General features: G+C 49.7%; 4 protein-coding genes across 5 annotated transcripts in view; 3 read left to right on the forward strand and 1 right to left on the reverse strand.

Annotated features, from left to right (window-relative positions):
- Positions 1-2,410, forward strand: part of tuft1a (tuftelin 1a) — a 6,605-nt gene extending 4,195 nt beyond the window's left edge. Inside the window, exons 7-11 of the mRNA XM_047050204.1 lie at positions 47-270; positions 391-496; positions 618-701; positions 813-904; positions 1,276-2,410. Coding sequence (XP_046906160.1) covers positions 47-270; positions 391-496; positions 618-701; positions 813-904; positions 1,276-1,348 — 579 coding nt within the window. The 3' untranslated portion in view covers positions 1,349-2,410. The remainder of the gene's footprint in view (positions 1-46; positions 271-390; positions 497-617; positions 702-812; positions 905-1,275) is intronic.
- Positions 2,411-4,546: 2,136 nt separating this feature from the next.
- Positions 4,547-7,640, reverse strand: cunh1orf43 (chromosome unknown C1orf43 homolog). The gene is made up of 7 exons (XM_047050143.1): positions 7,156-7,640; positions 6,674-6,775; positions 6,479-6,578; positions 6,296-6,349; positions 6,041-6,207; positions 5,875-5,933; positions 4,547-5,769 (listed from the first exon to the last, which is right to left on the reverse strand). The coding sequence occupies exons 1-7, from the start codon at positions 7,213-7,215 to the stop codon at positions 5,559-5,561; spliced, it is 753 nt and encodes a 250-aa protein (XP_046906099.1). The 5' UTR covers positions 7,216-7,640; the 3' UTR covers positions 4,547-5,558.
- Positions 7,641-7,728: 88 nt separating this feature from the next.
- On the forward strand, positions 7,729-13,336 carry LOC124487802. Of its 2 annotated transcripts, none has more exons than XM_047050137.1 (3): positions 7,729-8,563; positions 10,913-11,605; positions 11,720-13,336. In XM_047050137.1, exons 2-3 carry the CDS (start codon positions 11,341-11,343, stop codon positions 12,343-12,345), a joined length of 891 nt encoding a protein of 296 aa, XP_046906093.1. In that variant the 5' UTR covers positions 7,729-8,563; positions 10,913-11,340; the 3' UTR covers positions 12,346-13,336. The 2 variants fall into 2 exon arrangements, with proteins under 2 accessions (XP_046906093.1, XP_046906092.1); XM_047050136.1 differs by lacking the exon at positions 7,729-8,563 and adding an exon at positions 9,617-9,837.
- Positions 12,746-19,247, forward strand: si:dkey-92i15.4 (pro-interleukin-16). The gene is made up of 7 exons (XM_047050106.1): positions 12,746-13,181; positions 13,917-14,565; positions 14,704-14,893; positions 15,086-15,184; positions 15,951-16,200; positions 16,496-16,612; positions 17,038-19,247. Exons 1-7 carry the CDS (start codon positions 12,746-12,748, stop codon positions 17,214-17,216), a joined length of 1,920 nt encoding a protein of 639 aa, XP_046906062.1. The 3' UTR covers positions 17,217-19,247.
- The last annotated feature ends 84 nt before the right edge of the window (positions 19,248-19,331 follow it).

The raw sequence follows: 19,331 nt of genomic DNA on the forward strand, positions 1-19,331 counted from the left end.
CATCTCCTCCTTCCTTCCTTCTCCCTCCTCTCCCCCCTCCCTGCAGGCGGAGGGCAGTGACCTGAGGCAGCGTCTGGGGGAGCAGGGGGAGAAGCTGCGTGGCGTGGAGGAGGTGAGTGAGAGGAAGGACCGGCGTCTGGACGAGCTGCAGAGGCTGCTGGGGGGCATGGAGCAGGAGAGCGCCGCCCTGCGGGACACGCTGAGGAACCGCGAGGAGGAGCTGAGAGAACTACGCAAGATCAGGGAGGAGGGCAGGCCAGAAGACAAGAGGTCAGCCAACACACACACTCACTCACATACGTACACACACACACACACTTGCTCACTCTCACATACAAACACATACACACCATTTTTGTATTATAGTTTAGTAACATTGTGTGTGTGTAGGTCTGAACATCTAGAGAAGGAGCTGGCCATCCTGAAAGAGAAGATTCATCATCTGGACGACATGCTCAAGAGTCAGCAGAGGAAAGTCAGACACATGATCGAACAGGTGAGCGTCTCTCTCTCTCACACACACACACACACACACACACACACACATTTTCATCACAGTAAAATTCACTAATCGTACACGTTTCTTTATATATTAATATGTATTTGTGTGTATACAGCTCCAGAACTCTCGCATGGTGATCCAGGAGAGAGACCGGGTGATCAGAGAGCTGGAGGAGAAGGTTGCCTTCCTGGAGGCTGAGGTCAGCATAGATCCTCTGGAGTCTTCTCTGATATGTAGTCTTTAAGGCCACTGCTTGGGGATCTCTGGGAGTTGTAGTCTTTATACTGATTGATTTACCCTTTGTGTGTAGAACCGGGAGATGCATGATCAGATGGACTACTTCATGGGAGGTCAAAGGTCAAACTCATACCTCTCAGACCGCAATGCCCAGATTGTTTACAGGTAAACACACACAAGAACACTCATCTCATCAACTAACTGCACACCTCCCCACTGTACACAGACATTACTATTACACACACAAACATGCACCTGGTCTCAAAGTCACCTCACACCTGGGACCCCATTCTGTTATGTGGACCGTGTGCGGCCTTACACAACCCTACACACACAAACTGGAAACTCACAGCTCCTATGTGTGATCATTCTGTTTTTTAAGAAGAGATGGCCAGTGACATTATTTCACCTTCTGATCTCTGGTCTCCCTCTCTCCCACACCTTCCTCCCCCATCCCCTTCCCCTCTCTCCCACACCTCCCTCTCCCTCCCCCCTCTCACCTCTCCCACACCTCCCTCCTCCTCTCTCTCTTACAGCAAACCACTCAAGCCCTCCACCTCGTCCAGTAAACCGCTTCCGTTTATCAAAGTCATCGAGATAAAGTCCTGAGCTGGAACAAGTGAACCAGTGAGGGAGAGAGAGAGTGAGGCTTAGAAAGAGACAGAGAGATTAGGAGGTACTAGGAACTAGAAAATGCTCAACGCCCAACCTGCAACGCAACAGCAACAGTGGACTGTAACCAGACCACAACAGCATACCACAATCACCACCGCAATCCCCGTCTGTAGATCCTAGGCCCCAGCATGGACAGGGTCTCACCCTGAGCCTACACGGACACATCCCTCCATTTGGGGGGACACTATGCAACGCGTGGGTGCTTTTTGAGAAGCACTGCCATGAAACACAGCAGGATGTCAGGTGACAGGAAGTTGGCAGAGGAGTCTGGAATTGGATCTGTGTCGAAGGGGATGTTGAGAGTGACAGTTTGTTCTGTCTATTCTAGGACAGTTGGAAACCAGGCAAAAAAAAAGATAGGATTTCAAATGTAAATGTATTGTGTCTGTAACCCAATGACCCAGGTAGTTCCTGCTCCTCTCCACTTACAAACATTATGATGTGACCCCTGAAATGTAAAGGTGATACTGTATCACTGTCGTTTGCCCCACTGTAAATACATATCTGTGACCTTCAACCCCCTGTGTGTTGTGTGAAGTCTGAGTGAAGGTCTATGTTCTTATATCTCAACTTGTAGCTCATGGTCTGCTTGTGATGTTACAAACTTAACTAGATAAAGTGACATCAGTACTAATGAGAATATGCGTGCCGCTCAGCAAAAGTAAATGAAGGTGAGAATGGTGGTCGTGATGATAAAGTTTGACAAACATGTTCCTCTCATGTTGCACAGCGTTGTGTCACAGTGGGAATGGGTTTCAGTTTATGGAAGTGTCATCCACCATCCATGGATGTTTTACATATTTGTTATATATTAATATCATGTTAATATTCTGTTCAATGCTTTTCCTTACATTTCGCCTAACATTTCATGACATTGTTCTGTTCTATTTATGTGGACATGATTAGAGAAATATCATTGAAGTTAGTGTGTTTGTGTTATTAATTTCTTTACAAGCTATGTGTGTTTTGATTATTTAAATAAATTGATTAAAATGATGACTGCTTTATTCATTTTTGGGGGGGACGTTCAAATAAAATAGTTTATTGTAGTTGTAGCCGGTGTATAATCCATTAATTCACTCTGCAAGCTATCATTGAGGGGCAGTTCTATGGGCGCATGTGAAGCCCTCTGTGACATGCTTGCGTGTAAAAAGGGCTATACAAATACATTTGATTTGATTTGATCATGAGAAGGGGGCGGGCGATGGGATATCTCACCTTTCAAACAGCCTGAAAGATATGGAAGCCAATCAGTGACAGTGTTTTGAATTTTAAAAGGCATTGAATACTTCACATTGAAATTTAAACACCACTGAATTTGTTGGTTTTGAATTCACCTCTTTAAAATATTAATTCATTTCCATAAAAGAAGGGGAAAAAATACCAAAATTCAAGGTTTGGAAATTAAGGTTGCTCAAATTCGAAAAGTTAAATCATGTTTAATATGGGGAGAACTGCGACTCTCGGAAAAACTTCCAGGTTCTGAACTGGTTGCAGTTCCACTCTGGGGGCACTAACGAGCGAGTGCAGAATGAATGGAGGTCTATGGAGCTATACCCCTCAAAATCCATTAAGATAAGTATTAAGTTATTAGCTAGCACTAACTGGCTAGCTGGTACACCCGGTGCTTTGAAAACTGGATATCTATCAGCTACATAAGAACACATAGCAGCAGCCATATGGTACCATTTTGCTCACCTGGAGAAGCCGACTGTGCTCCGTTTTGCTCCTAGCTTCAGACCTGACCCCCGGACCGGTAAGTAACTTCGTTTCTGCAGCTGTATTTGAGTAGTGTTAGCTAGCTAGCTGTCTTCTAGAAACGACCTACTGAAGTGATGAGGTAGTCGCAGCAGGTTTGTGACGTTTGTGACTGTGGCTAGTTAGTTAGCTATCGTTAGCTTCACTTTTCGTCACAAAAACTGCAATTATGCTTAAACTGTGCAACATTCGTTATAAGACGAACATTTTGACACTGAAACTGTGTTCATTGAACACGTTCATTCTTATGAGAACGATGAACTGAGCGAAACTTTATGACAAATAATGAATTGAACGGTGAACACGTTCTTATTATCTGAGGTCTAGCTAGCTAAAACGTTACACAATGTTTTCCTTTCCTGAGGACAAATGCTGTCTAAATCGAATGCTTACACCATGTAACCTCAGAGCCCGTAAAATGTTCGCTATGTAGCCTAACCTAAACCAATTAACACGACTTCGCAATACGTTAGCCTTGATTCATTGCACACACATGTAGACCGAACAAGCAAGGCTAGGTTGGAAGCTAATTAAAGCTGGCTAGCTTCCGTTTTGGAAAAATAACTCACTCTGGTGGGAGCGTCGGAAATATAGAATTCACTCACGCATCTAAGTGTTAAAAAAAAAAAGTTAAGTCTTTAATTCTCACTTTCCACATTAAAACTATGAAAATGAACTATGAACGCATTCAGAATTTAAATGGTGAACTATTAACGTGAACAATTCATATTTACTTGTATGAACTGAACTTTGAAGCTTCATGAGAGGTAACGTGCACAACACTGGAGACATATAGTGCATAGATCGAGGGACTACTTAGTATGGGAAAATAAATAACTATTTATGTGACAGAGATTGACTAAACTTGTTTGAACACTCGGATCCAGTAAACCTTCCAAATGTACTTAAGGAACACAGTACAGCTCTAACCTCAGGCACTCACATGCCATGGTATATACAAACATGAGTCGTCTAGATCAGCCCGTTTGTATATCTATACTTAGCTCAGTTGTTTAGTAGTGAAGTGTTGAGCGGTTTCAATTTAGGCTAAGTGGTGACATTGTGCCATCTGCTGGTCATGTACTGACCTGCACCTAAAAAAACATCTTTGTCATGGTGATGCAACTCTTCAAAAGCACACAGACCCATATACACACAGTGTGTGTCACACATATATATGTATGTATATGTTTATACCAGACTATTTAACGAGATCTCATACTTCTCGGACATGCCATGACAGTCAAAGATGTGGGTGGTGTGGATGGGATTGGTTCTTAAATAAGAAAACAGAAATCAAGACACTGTACCTAAATGAATGGATCTGTATCATCTTAACTTTCTTGAATAAAAACATGTTAAAAAAAAAACATCCCAGAGTTAACCCTTTATTGGAATGATACCTCTCATTTGACACCTCGTATTACAGTATTACATTTGTAACTGTTGTGTTGTTCTGATCACAGAACTGTACATCATACAAATTCAGCCTGGCAACCTGCCTGTTGCTAGGCTACCTCAGCAAAGGATATACACACTTACTCTCTCACCTTGCACGGCAGGAATTAATACATTTAAATTGCATTGAATGAGTTCACTGAAAACAAATAGCACTTAGTTATTCAAATTCATAATTTCATTTTCTTTAAGAATAGTAATATTAAAAATAAAATAAAGTCTAAAAAGCTCCTCTTGTGGCTCGTTATGGCTTCAGTTGAACTGAGATGATATCGGACAGTTTAACCACCTTACAAAGTGCCACACAGTGCAATGGTTTTACTGCTGCAGCTCAGGCACGGTGACAGACACCTTCAGACCGTAGGCACGGTGACAGACACCTTCAGACCATAGGCACGGTGACAGACACCTTCAGACCTCAGGCACGGTGACAGACACCTTCAGACCGTAGGCACAGTGACAGACACCTTCAGACCGTAGGCACGGTGACAGACACCTTCAGACCTCAGGCATGGTGACAGTCAACAGTAATACTGGTCTAGTGTTACATTGGTTCATACAGTAGCATGTCTGTAACATGCATGTAGCATGGCATAAGAGCATATGAACAAAGTCTACAGACATATGAAGTTATACACACACTGATTGTCTCGTTGCATAGCTGCATCTCTCTAACCTTGTCTCGGTCAGACAGAACCATCACATGTCCAACATCTTCTATCTACACAGTGTTGTGTTCACCTGCTCTCAATACAGCTGAAGGTCAAATATATCTCAATCAAGGGCACTCTATAATCAATGTTAGGCTTTGATAGGCAGTGATTCTGTATTCTAAGGCACCATAGCTATGACCATAACTATTGTAATACTGGCATTCAGAGTTCCCCCAGACCTGTCCCCCAGACCTGTCCCCCAGACCTGTCCCCCTCTATGTCCACGTGCTTTCCAGAGTGTTATAGTTGTCTGTGAAGTTCTTGAGTTCCAAGAAGTGTTTGGGACGCTTGCTGCGTTGCCCTGCCGACTGGAGGTAGGTGACCTGGGGGGGGGTGGAGGGGGGAGGGTCTGGAGGGCTGGTCAGGTCTTTAGCAGCAGCCTGGTGATGCTGGGTCACAGCTGCCGAGCTGGCCTGGGTCTTCACGCTAACACATGGCAAACACAGGTGAACTTCTATGCTATGAATGTGTGTAATGTAACAGAATTTGAAAACAGGAAGTGAAAGTGTTGTTGGTGGTGTAGTTACTCACAGGGTGGCCAGCTCAGTCAGAGCGTCCTGGTATTGAACAAACTCTGCTTCTCCAAACACCTGCACACAGACTGCTGTTACACACTGGTCTCATTGATTCATGTCCCCTCCAATGTCTTCTTCTCTCCCTTACACACACACACACACTCTCTCTCTCTGTGACTGACCCCAGTGCCGTGACGAGCGTTATGGTATCCCTCCAGCAGTGTGTCTACCAGGGAACTGCTTCTGTTACGGAACACAGAACTGGAGTTCCGGAGTTCTAACAGCCAGGTTCTGAACCTCCTTCCTGTCACAGCTGTGGGAGTTCCTCCCAGATCACGGAACGAGATGTCTAAGAGAGAGCAGCAGCACAAGTTGTTCTAACACAAAGGGGTGCTGTCTGGTTCTGGCGGTAGAGTACTACAGTAGAGAGAACTTACCACAGTCTCTGATGGCATCCAGCACTCTCATCCGGTAGAGGTAGTCATAGCATCCTGTAAACACATCACACACACACACACACACACACACACACACACACACACATGAACACAGCCCTTCTTCCACAGCATGCAGTGTACTGCAGGTGCCTGTGTTCCAGCGTGAGTGTAGAAGCATCTCACCGCCGTGTTGTAGCCGGTCATCATCAGCAGACAGCAGACGTGGCTCGAAGCGGATCTCCTGGACCTTAGAAAGGCGCGAGTCAATCTCCTGCTTTAGGTCCTACAGCATAGGGCAAAGCAGAACCATTTTAATTTTAAACACACTCCTGCAAACATCGACCCTGGACAGTGTCTGTGTGTATGTGTGCACCTGACCTTTGGTGCGTTGTGACCAAGGGGCACATGTGGTCCTCTGCGGGACCTCATAGCAAAGCGCATGATCTGCCTCTTCACAAAGATGAACAGCAGCACGAACACCTGGCACACCACACAGACACAGACACCACACAGACACCACACAGGCACCACACAGGCACCACACAGACACCACACAGACACCACACAGGCACCACACAGACACCACACAGACACCACACAGACACAGACACCACACAGACACAGACACAACACAGACACAACACAGACACCACACAACACAGACACAACACAGACACAACACAGACACCATAGCAGGTACAGAAATATCAGACGTAGTTCACAAACGCTGAGGTAAGGTGACATAGCAACGGGCTACACTAAAAGCTAGACTGAAAGGTAGCTTATGTCTATGTCGTGTACACCTAAATATCGTATTTTCCTAATATTTCGAACATTAAACAACATCGTTCAACACTTACTAGACTTCCGTAGGCCATGACAAGCACAACATTGACCTTGTTTGACGGAGACGTCGTCATGTTGAAACTCCTTGTTGTTGCACTTTTTTGAAAGCACGCAGTAGGACGTTGTTTAGTTTGCTTTCATTAGGCGCAAAGATTAGACCGCATTAGTTTCATAATTTATCCTAAAATATATCGTTTTCTGGCCAACAGGTCCCTGGCAGCGGCGCGCCACTAAACTCTAAACATTTTGTTGACATCCGGGTTGATTACGTCATGTACAGCTGAAAAGGAGGGATCGCCGACGGATTCAGGAAACAACGCTTCTGTCGCCAACTGCTGTACGAAGTAAAGCAGCCCTACTGCCAGAACTGTACTGAACAGAAACAACTTGAAATCCCAATATGCAGAGATGGCAATAGTACACACATCTTTCACTCAATTAGAAGTACAGTACTAGGGGAGAGGAGAACAGAGAAGCCTAAACAGAGTAGATTGAAGCAGAGTACAGTAGAGTATATTAGAGTCTTCATCAAGTAGGCTACTCATGATGCAACCTTTTTGGGGATTTTTTTAACCTTTCTTTTTTTTCGAGAAGAAAAAAAAAGAAAACAAAATCAACCTTTAAAAACGTTTTTTATATCCAACTTTTTTGAACGCTTTTTTCACACCCAACACGACACCAAAACGTTTCTAGTTCTTTTTTTTCCACATACAGTGAAAGGAGAGGAGAAAAAGAGATCATGCCACCAAATACAGATTAAATGTAAAGTAACGAGCCTGTCTTGGAAATGTAAGAAGTAGAAACCGCGAAACCTACGGCATGGCTAAAAATGCCCCCATGTGGCCCGCGAGTTTGTCACATGAGAACCTGATGGTGAGTGCTGAGTAGCCTACACCCTGAAGCATGAACACAGAAAGCAGCAGTTTGTCTGTGTGTTGGAAGATGATTTATCTTCGTGTTTGTCTCAGCAGACACAGGGAGAGTAATTCTTCCTGCAGGACAGGGGTGGGTGGTGAATCGGCTTGGGTCAGCCGCCTCTGTTGTGAACACTGGACCTCTCTTCATCTCTTCACCCCACGCATTGAAGATAATCACTGCTTGGCAGGACAGGAGCCTGTTTGACTGCCACTGATCTTTATCTGTTCTTGACAGAGAGCAGCTCTGTGTGGGTCAAATAGATATTCCGGGGTTCTGAACTGGACTTTCTGTGCAGCTGTTGAATCTTATTGTTATTTCACCCCTCGTTGTGGCAAAGCATTGAAAGGAACTGCTAATCTTACCACAGTCTACCAGCTACAGCAGAGAGAGATATACCACAACCCTAGTTCCTGTGTCACAGATGACAGTGAGCTGCTGCAGGAAAGCCTTCCCCCTGAAGCACAACTACACAACACTCAGACACTTCATGAACAGCTTCCCAACGTAAGTACTTCCTTCAAGAGAGTGTGTGTGTGTTTCTAAATGGCTTGTTGTTCAGATTCCTACCATTTTGACTTTCATATTGAGACAAACTGTGCCGGTGTCTGAGACTCTAACTACAGTCATGGCTACCTCTCTTCTGGGTCTTAACACCCTCCTCTGACCTAGCCCCATGTCCCAGTCTGGAGGGTGGGATAACACCCTCCTCTGACCTAGCCCCATGTCCCAGTCTGGAGGGTGGGATGGGTTCAAGTTAAAGGGCAGCATCTTTGCTATAAAAGGGTACCCTATCTTACTAAGAACAGTGACGCGCTCTAAGAATGCACTTAGAATGGAACCAAGCGTGTCTGGGTGAAAGTAGTTGGTTGCTTTTTTTCCCCATAATTAGTTTATTGATCAGTCAAGTTAAGTTACATAAACATGTCAACAGCAGCGTCAGTCTTTGACGACTGGACATGACAGTCATCCCCAGTTGGTGGCTTCTGACAGCAAGGGCACAACCAGCACGCACTGAATGAGACTGAAGGTGGCCTATCTGTCTGGTCAGACTGCAGCAGACTCACTGTCTTCCAGTGTTGGAGAGAGGGGTAGATAAGGTGGATCAATGTGACTCTCTCTACCTCTCTCTTTCTTTTTGGTCTTTTGGTTTCTCACTGTTATGTAAACCCTATCTGCTCTCCCTCGGGATATGATGTCACACATGGAGGCTGAGAGATGCATTTTGAAAGGGCTTCATGTTCATTCTGGGTGTGTGCGTGTGGTGGTGTGTGTGTGTGTGTGGAGGTGTGTGTGGAGGTGTGTGAGTGGAGGTGTGTGTGTGTGTGTGTGTGTGGAGGTGTGCGTGTTTCCAAGTCCTATTGTGTCTGTAGGTGAAACACAGAACCAGTCAGGAATGACACTGTGAAAAGGAACAAGTAGGCAGCAACAATGATTGGGGGAGGAGAAAAAGAGAGAGAGAAAGATAGTGGGAGAGAAGGACAGAGAGAGAGGGAGAGAGGAGGAGACAGAAAAAGTGTGAGAAAGAGAGGGAGAGGGAGGGAGGGAGGGAGAGAGAAAGAGAGGGGGAGAGAGAGGGGGAGGGATGAAAGGACATGAGAAGATAAACCTGCGGGGCAAGTTTACGTCACTGGACAGATGCATTAAGTAATCATGCCAGAGAGAGACAGAGAGACATAGAAAGAGAGAGAGAGAGAGGAAGTGGAGGTTAAGGATGGGGTACCAGGGTTCTCTGACATGGCTCAAGTTCGAATCGGCTTCAGCTCTGAGACTTTCCCAAGGTATGTGTTTGTTTCTGTGTGTTTGTTTCTGTGTGTTTGTTTCTGTGTGTGAGTGTGTGTGTGTGTGTGTGTGTGCATGTGAGTCTAATGTGGGGTTTACGTGAATGGGGCCATGTTGCCAACGGTTACGCAGGTGAACGGCTTTGTAAACCTAGCAGAGCAGGTGTTTCTGTAAACTGATACTCTACCTCCCCTGCAACAGCAAACAACGAATACACACAATACGACCAAATGGACAGAATACTTTTGTACTTATTTGAGCAGTTCTTCCTTCTTCATTTGGAGTATCAGGTTCTAAATGTTCCACTGAGCGGTGGCTTTGTGAGTCATAGGTTTTGGACCTGAAGCCTTGATGATATCTTTATTCAGGTTATCTTCAATGATCCTATCACTGGAACTCTACTGTCATTTGAATGCCACTCTGAATACGTGTGAACGATGAGTAATGGGGGACTCGTGTTGATTGGTTCTGTTGATCCTATCAGAAGCTGAAGGTCAAAGGGACTGCAGAGCACCTGAAGGGGTTCTCTCCCTGTGTGACTTCACTACCTGCTTGATAAGTTTTTCCAGTTTGGCTGCTGTCTGGCTGAGGATGACGGGTCACCAATAGCATGTTGATTGAGTAAACAGCCTTCATGACATTTTTAAGTGGTGTGTGTGTGAGTTTCTTCATTGTGAACGTGTGTGTGGACAGAATGAGAGGACTGAATGAGAGGAATGCTACCCTGTTTGTCTCTAATTCCATGTCTGAGGTTTTCTCTCTCTTGTCTCTCCCACTCTTCTGTCTTTTCATCGAATCGTTTTTGGGGATTGGATTATTTTATTATTCTCACTTCTTGTCCCTGATTTCATTCAGGATTCTCCTTCTTCCTCTCTGGTAGTCGTGGCCTGAGTGCAAGCACACATTGTCCTTCTCTCGGACTACTATATGATTCAGTTTGGCCATGCGGAACTGTTTTTTCACCAGAATGACCACACTCCACATATCACAACACTCCACATATCATAACATTCCAGCCCATTCTGTCCCCGAGGGTGGAACTGCTGAACTGAATTTAGTATTTTTCCCCTGTAGGGAGTGGATGCTGGTGTTACAGATGGCAGTAAACTTCCCTTCTGATGACTCACTACACAGCAACACCCTGGACAGAACACAGGCCGTGTGCGTGTGATTGATTTGGAGGTGGGACCACAAGATAGTATTTGTGCAGGACACGTCGTCCCGCAGTCCCACTGGAATGCAGGCGTGAGGATCTCTAGCTGTGCCTGCGTGCCGGAGGCCTCCGGAGGGGACAGGGTTACAGTCGGACCACAGTGACATATCTACCTTGCTGTCTTCAGCATATCCTGCAACCGAATCTGGATATACTGCCGTCTTTCTTCTTTCATGGTGTGTATTTTGAACGGATCACTGAAGCCCTAAACACAGACATATCAAGCACCACCTTCACTCTCTTTGGTCTTTGTTTGAGTGCACTCTGCACGTGCTCTAGAGCTCACAGCATGGACTTGCCCTCCAGCCCTGTGTGTGAGCTCAGCAGACCAGGCCCCGGACTTCCCTTCACCCTCCTCTCAGCCAGCTCTCCCTGCTATAGCCTGCCCCCAAACAGACAGGGGGTCCTGTCAGGGAGCAGGAGGGGGGGAGGGGGCATGGGGCGCCGCCCAGGGGGCCCCAGAGAGGAGACGACAGAGAGAGAGGCCAGCGTGAAGGACAACATGACTGCTAAGACGCAGCCTGGGCCTAGCCTTCTTCCCCTGAGGGAGGACAGGGCCCCCCCGCTGGCCCCCCCGCTGGCCCCCCCGGCCCCAGGCCAGCGGAGGCCGAACGGGGCTGTGAGTGAGGCGGGGGCTGAGCCCGGCGGGGAGCGGGGGGCCAGCGGGGGGGCCAGCGGGGGTGTCTCGGGGCAGGTGGGAGGAGACGGGGGCGTGACGGACAGCAGGAAGCTGAACCTGACCAGTTGGAGTGAGCGAGGGGGTGGGGCCAGCCAAGAGGAGGGGCGCCAGATCGGAGAGTTCTCTGTGCGCGGGGGAGGGACCACGCTCAGACGGGCCGAGAGTCTGGAGACGAGGGGGGAGGTGGGGGGGGGCCGTGTGCTGTCCAGGGCTTTGAACTCTGACCCCTGTGGTCTGAGGGGGGAGGAAGGGAGGATGGGGGCTGAATTGAGTCGGGCAACCCTGGCTCTGGAGAGGGCTGGTGGGGTCCAGTCCCTGCCCACCAGGCTGAGACCCCAGGCTGGGTCTGGGCTCAGGGATGCAGGGACGCCTGGGACCAGGAGTCAGAGCATCTGGGAGAGGATTGAGAGGCTCTACGGTTCTGAGAAAGCAGAGGACTCGAACCCCAGGACCAAGCGGTACTCCGCCCCCATCGAAGACTGGCCTCTGTCAGAGCTGGACGGGAGCGGAGCCTTCGCCCAGCGCAGGAAGTCAACCACGGACTTCATCCCCAACTCCTCCCCCATCAGCCAGTGGAGGAGTGGCTCCTGCGAGGGGGGGGGGGGGCTTTCCTAAGCGTCTTTTCAGGGAAGAGAAGAACGGTGTGGACACAGCGCAGAGCCCTCAGGGCGTCACGCCCTCAGGGTCTTCAGTGTCGGGCAGGGAGAGAGCTCCAGGGGCGGAGTGGCAGGGCCAAGCCCAGAGGAAGCCTCCTGAGCTGGGGCAGATCGCCCAGAGAAGAGGGGTGCTGGAGTACAACACCAGGTCACTGGACAGGGCCAGGGCTAAACTCTCTGTGGCAGCTCCGAGCAGGGCTGACAGGTCTGCATACACCCCCTCACCCCCTCCCTCTGCGGAGGACCCATCCAGGGCTCTCAGGAATCCATCCATCTCTCCTCCACCTGGAGACAGAGAGGAGAGAGTGGGGGAAAGGAGGAATAAAGAGCTAACAAACAACGGAGAGCGAAAAGGTGGGATGGGCCGGGAGGGTGAAGGGGTGGGAGAGAGGACGGGGAGCCCAGCATGCAGGAGAGATCTGGAGAAGGAGGCCACTTCCACATCTGAACCAGCAGGGGTCAACCTGGGGTCGAAACTCCTCTCGACCAATCAGATGAACAGCAGAGCGACCCCTGACCCCTCCACCAGGACCCTGGCATGTGTCAGGAGCATGGCTCACGAGGAGAGCATGACTGAAGATGTGTTTGAGCCCAGCCCCCAGAGAAGCACAGCTCAGCCCAGTGACAGGAGGATGTTAGTGGTTCCCTCCGTGGCCAGTGTGAAGAATAAGATCCAGCAGTTTGAGACCCTGACCCAGAAGAACCAGAGGGACTTCCAGAGGCCCAGACGGGCCTTCTCTGTCCCCGAGCACCTGGGCAGGAAGGCTGGGGAGGGAGCCAGCAAGGCCGGGAGGGGTCAGGATCTGGGGGGAAGGAGAGGGCTGTGGGAAGGAGTGAAGGAGGAGAGGGATGGGGCGGATTCAGGAGGAGAACGGATGAGAGGACCAACGGGTAATGAGGTGAAGAAGAGCGCTCCAGATAAAGCTCTGGGGGGGCTCCCGGGCAGAGGAGAGGAAGAGAAGGAGAAGGTGAAGGAGAGAGGCTGGGCAGTGAGGTCAGCGTCCGTAGATGAGACTGGGCTGAGGTTGGAGAGGAGGGAGAGAGAAGAGAAGGAGAGAGAGGATGAGAGAAGGGAGAAGGAGAGAGAGGCTAAGAGAGAGGCTGAGAGGAGGGAGACACAGAGAGAGGCTGAGAGGAGGGAGAAGGAGAGAGAGGCTGAGAGGAGGGAGAAGGAGAGAGAGGCTGAGAGGAGGGAGAAGGAGAGAGAGGCTGAGAGGAGGGAGAAGGAGAGAGAGGCTGAGAGGAGGGAGAAGGAGAGAGAGGCTGAGAGAGAGGCTGAGAGGAGGGAGACACAGAGAGAGGCTGAGATTAGGGAGAAGGAGAGAGAGGCTGAGAGGAGGGAGAAGGAGAGAGAGGCTGAAGGGGGAAGAGTGCAGGAGAGAGGTCAAACAGAGGAGAGTGAAGTTGGACCCAGTACATGTCCCAAACTGAAGGACAAGATGGAGATTCATCTCAGTGGAGGAATCAGAGAGAGACCTCGCAGAGCCTCTCCTGTGGATGAGACCAGTTCCAGCCGACCTGCTGAGCCAGAGAGACCAATCAGGCTCCAGGGCAGGAGCAGGAGGAAGGAGGCTGCCTCCATCAAGCTGTTGAACTTCAATAACAACAGCAACAGTACTGAGATAGCAGAGCTCCAGCACAGCCCCAGTCCTGACCTGTCTTCTTCAGTCAGTGACAACGACAAAACCCCCACCAATACCCCCCAAGACTCCCCCTTCTACCCCCAGGACGACTCCCCCTTCCACCCCCAGGAGGACTCCCCCTTCCACCCCCAGGAGGACTCCCCCTTCCACCCCCAGGACGACTCCCCCTTCCACCCCCAGGAGGACTCCCCCTTCCACCCCCAGGAGGACTCCCCCTTCTACCCGGGGGGGGGCTCCCCTGCCTTCACCCCCCCAGCCCAGCCTCACACCTCCAGCCAGGAGACCAACTCCCACCTGTTGAGGGGCTCCCTGGTCCCCCCCCTCCCCCTGTCCTCCCCCAGCAGCCTCCCTCACACCGGGGGAGACCTGGACGCGTGGGTGGCCGGCCTGAACCGCAAGATCGAGCGATGGGACTGTGACGAGGAGGATGATGAGGGGACAGAGAAAGACGAGGACTCTAACTACGACTCGGACGAATCCTCTGTAACCATCACCAGCAATATGAGCCAATCAGATCGCAGGAGTTTCTGTCTCAGGTGAGTGGTTGATAAAACAAAGCAATCAAAAGTAAACGTGAATTTCCCATACTTTAACATTTTTTTTATCATTTAAAGTAATTTTCCCCTTTCCACTCTCAATCCCTGTGTGTCTGTGTCTGTTCCTGTGCCCCCCAGCCTGGCTGAGCTGTGTAACTTCGGGGGGGTGGACTACGAGACGGAGCCTGAGATGGAGGACTGGCCGCCCGGTCGCTCGGCCTCCCTGAGCTCAGATGTGTCGGCCCTGTCCTGTGTGTCTGTCCTGGACAGCGAGGAGCTGGACAGGCTGCTGGATGATGTTCGGAGTCTTGGGGACGACACCCTGCAGGTACAGGTTACTCAAACCAGCGTTCCAGGCCCCAGTATCGGCCAAGACTTCTTCCCTCTATTTGAAGTGGTTAGGGTTAACCTCCTCCTCTTCCTCCTCTTCCCCCTCTCCCCCCTCTCCCCCCCTTCTCCTCCCCCTCTTCCCCCTCTTCCCCCTCTCCCCCCCTTCTCCTCCCCCTCTCTCCCTGTACAGAACTATGAGGACGTGCAGGTGGTGGTTCTCCATAAGGAGGTGGGCATCGGCCTGGGCTTCACTGTTGCCGGGGGCGAGGATCAGAACAAGCCTGTTACCGTGAGTCAAACAGACTCGACTGACACCAGAGTCCGCAGCGTCACCCCAGACATCCCTCATCCCCCTCCCTGCTGCCCACACATCCCTCATCCCCCTCCCTGCTGCCCTGAAATCCCTCATCCCCCTCCCTGCTGCCCACACATCCCTCATCCCCCTCCCTGCTGCCCACACATCCCTCATCCCCCTCCCTGCTGCCCACACATCCCTCATCCCCCTCCCTGCTGCCCACACATCCCTCATCCCTCATCCCCCTCCCTGCTGCCCTGAAATCCCTCATCCCCCTCCCTGCTGCCCACACATCCCTCATCCCCCTCCCTGCTGCCCACACATCCCTCATCCCCCTCCCTGCTGCCCACACATCCCTCATCCCCCTCCCTGCTGCCCTGACATCCCTCATCCCTCATCCCCCTCCCTGCTGCCCTGACATCCCTCATCCCTCATCCCCCTCCCTGCTGCCCTGACATCCCTCATCCCTCATCCCCCTCCCTGCTGCCCACACATCCCTCATCCCCCTCCCTGCTGCCCACACATCCCTCATCCCTCATCCCCCTCCCTGCTGCCCTGACATCCCTCATCCCTCATCCCCCTCCCTGCTGCCCACACATCCCTCATCCCCCTCCCTGCTGCCCACACATCCCTCATCCCCCTCCCTGCTGCCCTGACATCCCTCATCCCTCATCCCCCTCCCTGCTGCCCTGACATCCCTCATCCCTCATCCCCCTCCCTGCTGCCCTGACATCCCCCCTCCCTGCTGTCTCCTCTGCAGGTCCACAGGGTGTTCTCCTCCGGAGTGGCGGCTCTGGAAGGCTCCATCAGGGAGGGCGACCTGGTCCTGTCAATCAACGGTACGTCGCTGTCTGGCTCCGCCCATTGGCAGGCTCTGAGGACGCTGAGGAAGGCAAGGACCCTGGGGATGGGCGTGGTCGTGCTGCGGAGGGGCGTTGCCTCCAAGCCTGTGAAGGGTCTGACTGGAGCAGACATGCAGGGGCGGAAACAGACCCCGTCCACCAACACAGGTGAGAGGGCAGCACTGCAACAACACCAAGGCTTGGGCCGAACCCATGTTTACACTAAGAACTGCAAAAGTGTGTGTGTGTTAAGTGTGTGTTTTTGTGTGTGTGCATGCGTGTATGTGCATGGGTTTGTATATGTGTGTGTGTTTGTGCATGGGTGAATGTGTGTGTGTGTGTGTATGTGCTTGGGTGACTGTGTGTGTGTGTGTGTGTGTATGTGCATGGGTTTGTATATGTTTGTGTGTGTATGTGCATGGGTGACTGTGTGTGTGTGTGTGTGTGTGTAATGGTACCCCAGGCCAGCGGCTATGTGTGAGACTGGAGAAGGGCAGCAGAGATCTGGGCTTCACTCTGGAGGGAGGCCTGGGCTGCAGTCTGGGGGACAGGCCACTCAGCGTCCAGAAGATCTTCCTGGGTAAGAACAACCACACTAACACACTAACACACGTGTGGCCAGCTGATCTGCAGTGCAGGCTGCCTTGCTATTAGTAAACCGGACAGATGTTTATCCGTGGAGCTGGCCCTTTAATATAAGATATAAACACAACAGCTATAAACTGAGCTGTGCTACAGTAGGTGATTTGGACGTGTAACTTGCGAGCCCAGTGTCAATCAAAACATTAAGCCCCGCCCACATTGAGCTTCGCCCTGAACTGCACACTCCAGTCATTCTTGGAGATATTAGGAGATTCCTGGAAGTTTAGATAAACAAAGCTCCCTCCCCTCCCCTCCCCTCCCCTCCCCTCCCCTCCCCTCCCCTCCCCTCCCCTGTCCTCCCCTCCCCTGTCCTCCCTCCCCTCCCTCCCCTCCCCTCCCCTCCCTCCCCCTCTGTCCCTTCAGGAGGCCCAGTGAACAAGGTGTGTCCTGGAGACGAGGTGTTGGAGATCCAGGGTGTGAGTGTGGTGGGGATGAGGCGCCTGGAGGCCTGGACTCTGATCAGAAGACTGCCCCCTGGGCCTGTGGATGTGCTACTGCACCGCCCTCTCAACACCAGCCACATCCACTCCCAGTCATTATGACAGACTCAGTAAAGCAGCTTGAAGGAGGACTCATCCTGGCTGCAGCTTGAGGGAGGACTCATCCTGGCTGCAGCTTGAGGGAGGACTCATCCTGACTGCAGCTTCAGGGAGGACTCATCCTGGCTGCATCTTGAGGGAGGACTCATCCTGGCTGCAGCTTGAGGGAGGACTCATCCTGGCTGCAGCTTCAGGGAGGACTCATCCTGGCTGCAGCTTGAGGGAGGACTCATCCTGGCTGCAGCTTGAGGGAGGACTCATCCTGGCTGCAGCTTGAGGGAGGACTCATCCTGGCTGCAGCTTGAGGGAGGACTCATCCTGGCTGCAGCTTGAGGGAGGACTCATCCTGGCTGCAGCTTGAGGGAGGACTCATCCTGGCTGCAGCTTCAGGGAGGACTCATCCTGGCTGCAGCTTGAGGGCAGGTCTCTCTCACAGGGGCGTCTCGTCATCAGGATATTGCAAGGCTCTGACACGGTTGTCCCAGTAGTCCAGAGACCATCTCCTCAGCCCCAGGTGGGCTTCTGTGTTGCCTTGGCAACCCTGAGAAGGCCCACTTCCTCTACAGGGTACAGTAACTTAACTTAGTTTACTATAATAAGGTTTTAGACGGAATCTCATCCTGGGCATGAGATCAGTGATGCCTCACCAACAGGACGGTTTCTGCACCAGTCATCCAGTCAGCAAGCACTGAATAGTGACACGGCTTGGAAACAATGAAAGATCAATAAGCGTATAACTGCGACGTTTAAATGTGCAAATGATTTCAAGAAATAAGCAGCCTTTTTCATATTCTATGTTGTAGCAGCCCTCCTTGTCACGTCCTGTAATATATTCAGCGGTTGATTATAGGAAGCTCCATTTTTTTAAACAGTTGTAATGTGTTGAATTGTATCTTATATTCCTCCTCAAATAAGTGTCAATAAATCCTAACATGAAGCTGCTCTTTATTTAAATGCAGTACATAACATAACCTGTAGGGGAAGCTGGGAAAGCAGACTTAACTCTAGATGACGTTAAGAAACACTAGATGAAGAACTATGATCCTGCCATTACTAGGTCCTCTCTGAAGACCAGGGAGGCACAGAGCAGGTGTCTGTCTGGGTCATCTGGAAGAGGTGCCAGATAGCGCTGCTATGTTACGCCACTCCAAGGTTCCCTTTATCTTACTTTTACTGCTTTTCAAGTGAGCTGAGCAGCATTGAGTAAAATCTGGGTTTGAAGGGTTGAAACCACAGCCTGTGTAGCTGTGACAGCTGCACACCTAGCTCATAATACATACTGTTTTACAACTCACTCACAAAGGTTACAATCCGGAAATTAGATACATTAGATAACTTATCAGAAGACTCATTTAAATCATTAACTCAAAACAAATGGTTACATGTGTACAGAACACAATTGAAACTATTCAAGGCATACTTTAGTCTTGAATAATCAATATTTACTGATCAATTTATTAAGGTGATTAAACTTCATAACTGTTAAACGATTAGCTTCATTAGCAAGTCAAAGTTGAACATAAACCATGCTCTGTTGTCCATGAGGTCTCTCTGTCCTCTTCCTCTCACCATGGAGGGAGCCGGATCGGAGTGTCAGTAAACTGGGTTATATAGTAAATATAGGCAAATATGCCTAATGATGGGAATGGGTGTAGCACAGTGAATAGAGCCTTTTACTGCAGATCAAGAGGTTGTAGGTTCAAATTCCCCCTGTACGTCATTTCAGATGTTTTACTCTGTTAAATGAATCCATACATGCATTATCAACAAAACCAAGGAAGACAGATTTTTCAAAACACCAATTTAATGACTTATGTATTTTATGAATTTTCATGAGTTGTGAATTACAAACACATTAGTATTTGCTTAATAATCAATCATAAAAAGAACTACTTCAAGTGAATACGAATATAAACTAAAGCTAAACACTGGAGAAAGATAGAGACTGCTGGACATGTCTAGAACAGTAAGACTAGGAACACAGCTGAATCATAAATGCATGTTTAAGTTCAAATTCTAATAAACACAAATATGCGCATGAATGAGCATGTATAATGGATATATACAGTTTATTGTCTTCTATGTTTGTTATGTTGCCATGTTTATGGTTGTGGAGGT

The sequence above is a fragment of the Hypomesus transpacificus genome, unplaced genomic scaffold (assembly GCF_021917145.1).
Source record: "Hypomesus transpacificus isolate Combined female unplaced genomic scaffold, fHypTra1 scaffold_101, whole genome shotgun sequence".
Classification (NCBI taxonomy): Eukaryota; Metazoa; Chordata; class Actinopteri; order Osmeriformes; family Osmeridae; genus Hypomesus; species Hypomesus transpacificus.

What these genes read in the sequence shown, in the direction of transcription:
- cunh1orf43 (XM_047050143.1), bottom strand. Translation starts at nt 7,215, where the DNA reads ATGACGACGTCTCCGTCAAACAAGGTCAATGTTGTGCTTGTCATGGCC. An exon ending in TTGGTCACAACGCACCAAAG is followed by an intron (nt 6,579 to 6,673) that starts GTCAGGTGCACA and finishes CCTATGCTGTAG; the next exon opens with GACCTAAAGCAGGAGATTGA. An exon ending in GGATGCCATCAGAGACTGTG is followed by an intron (nt 6,208 to 6,295) that starts GTAAGTTCTCTC and finishes GCTCTCTCTTAG; the next exon opens with ACATCTCGTTCCGTGATCTG.
- LOC124487802 (XM_047050137.1), top strand. Translation starts at nt 11,341, where the DNA reads ATGGACTTGCCCTCCAGCCCTGTGTGTGAGCTCAGCAGACCAGGCCCC. An exon ending in TCTTCCCCTGAGGGAGGACA is followed by an intron (nt 11,606 to 11,719) that starts GGGCCCCCCCGC and finishes GGGCCAGCGGGG; the next exon opens with GGGCCAGCGGGGGTGTCTCG.
- si:dkey-92i15.4 (XM_047050106.1), top strand. Translation starts at nt 12,746, where the DNA reads ATGGGCCGGGAGGGTGAAGGGGTGGGAGAGAGGACGGGGAGCCCAGCA. An exon ending in CGCAGGAGTTTCTGTCTCAG is followed by an intron (nt 14,566 to 14,703) that starts GTGAGTGGTTGA and finishes TGTGCCCCCCAG; the next exon opens with CCTGGCTGAGCTGTGTAACT. An exon ending in TTGGGGACGACACCCTGCAG is followed by an intron (nt 14,894 to 15,085) that starts GTACAGGTTACT and finishes CTCCCTGTACAG; the next exon opens with AACTATGAGGACGTGCAGGT.